The following is a 1,558-nucleotide window of genomic DNA, read 5'->3' as shown; positions in this document are numbered from 1 at the left end:
TAGTCCTGCGAGCCACCATGCTCATGGGCGAGGGAGAGGGCGTTGAGTCAAACATCTCGTTGTTGTACGAGTTAAAGCGACACATCAAAGCAGTGCACTCGATATATTTCAATAATTTGCGTTTACTGATGCATTAATTACAACGCATGCATGCATGTCATGACTTTCCTTTTGATACTTGCATGTGTTGAATTAATGCACCATGAAGTAGTATGAACATGTGAAGGTAAAGCTTTGTAATGCCCCGTCCCTAAAGCGAGAGATGGTTGTGCATGAGGAGGGCGAGATCATGCCAACGGAACAAGACCTGACGATGGAGCTCTATATGGTCTATATGGACCTCACCCTACTCCACTGCCCCTTCTGCCTCCGCCCCTTGAAGCCTCCAGTGTATGAGGTTCGAATACACCTCGTCCATTCGGCTGATCGAACAAGGTGCAGGTTTCTTGATTGATGTGTTCTTTGATTGATTTGTGTAGTGCAAGGGAGGGCACCTGGCCTACGTGTACTGCCGCATCGAGCACCCCAGGAACAAGCGGCAGTACCAAAAGTGCGAGCGCGGCGGTGGCTTCGATGTGCGGAACACGGATGTGGACGTTGTCCTCTCCTCACTGAGGTGGAGTACCGCACGAAGGTTGTGGGCTCTATGTCACTTACCACAAGCTCACCGATCACCAGAGCTTGTGTCCACTCGCGCCCTACAAATTCCCCGTGCCCGTCTGCGGCGACGAAGGCCCGCCACCGGCGATCTGCTACCACATCTGCACCGTACATCCCATGCCCATTCACAGGATCCAATACGGCAAGGTGCTCCAGCTGCAAGTGCCACTATCCGAGCCTCAACTCCTGCTATTCAAGAAGGAGGACAGTCGTGCATTTTTCTTGGTTGGCGGCGTGCTCGACATTGGCGCGCCTATCGCCATGTCGTTCATCTGCATCAGAGCGGGGGCGTCCCCACTACTGCACTACGTGGCCAGGCTGTAGGCGAACGGCCCGTCGGGAGAGCCCAAAGGCAGGACCAACGCCATCAAGGTGGAAATGGAGGTGACAAGCAGCAAGCATCCCGGCGATGTCGCCGTGCAGCAGCTAACCTTCTTCACAGTTCCGCCTAAGGTACTGGCTGGGGCTGGGTTGTCGAGGACGGTGTCCCTCCACATTCAGATTGACAAGCTCACCTTCCAAATTGTTCTACAGTGCCTTCTGTTTATCTTAGTAATATGCTAATATAGAGGTTAGGCCAGTCTACTTTAGCTTAAGAGATGGTGGGTTTTGGTGGCGATGCAACAATTACTTCGACATCAGGTCCACAGTTAATGTAATTTCCAACAGTCGAACGAATATTTTGTGTCTGTTGGATATAAAGATCCTTTGGGTTAGAAGTATAACAGCTTAAATGCTTGTTTGTTCAGGAAGTGTTGCATGCTTGTGCGTGTTGATGCGACACATCAAAGTAATACTACTACTAATAGTACTCCCTCCGATCCTAATTTTTCCGCGCTTAAGTCGAGGCGCAAATACCAAGGAGGTCCTGGTTGTGTCTATACTTGGACAACTCAAC

General features: G+C 50.8%; 1 protein-coding gene across 1 annotated transcript; it reads left to right on the top strand.

Annotated features, from left to right (window-relative positions):
- Nucleotides 1-262: 262 nt before the first annotated feature.
- LOC147984874 (uncharacterized) lies at nt 263-984 on the top strand. The gene is made up of 3 exons (XM_087541297.1): nt 263-397; nt 480-616; nt 792-984. The coding sequence occupies exons 1-3, from the start codon at nt 263-265 to the stop codon at nt 982-984; spliced, it is 465 nt and encodes a 154-aa protein (XP_087397423.1).
- Nucleotides 985-1,558: the final 574 nt, after the last annotated feature.

Source organism: Triticum urartu, chromosome 2A (genome assembly GCF_056163025.1).
Source record: "Triticum urartu cultivar PI428250 chromosome 2A, HENAU_Tu73, whole genome shotgun sequence".
Classification (NCBI taxonomy): Eukaryota; Viridiplantae; Streptophyta; class Magnoliopsida; order Poales; family Poaceae; genus Triticum; species Triticum urartu.
This window is presented reverse-complemented; position numbering and strand designations above follow the sequence as displayed.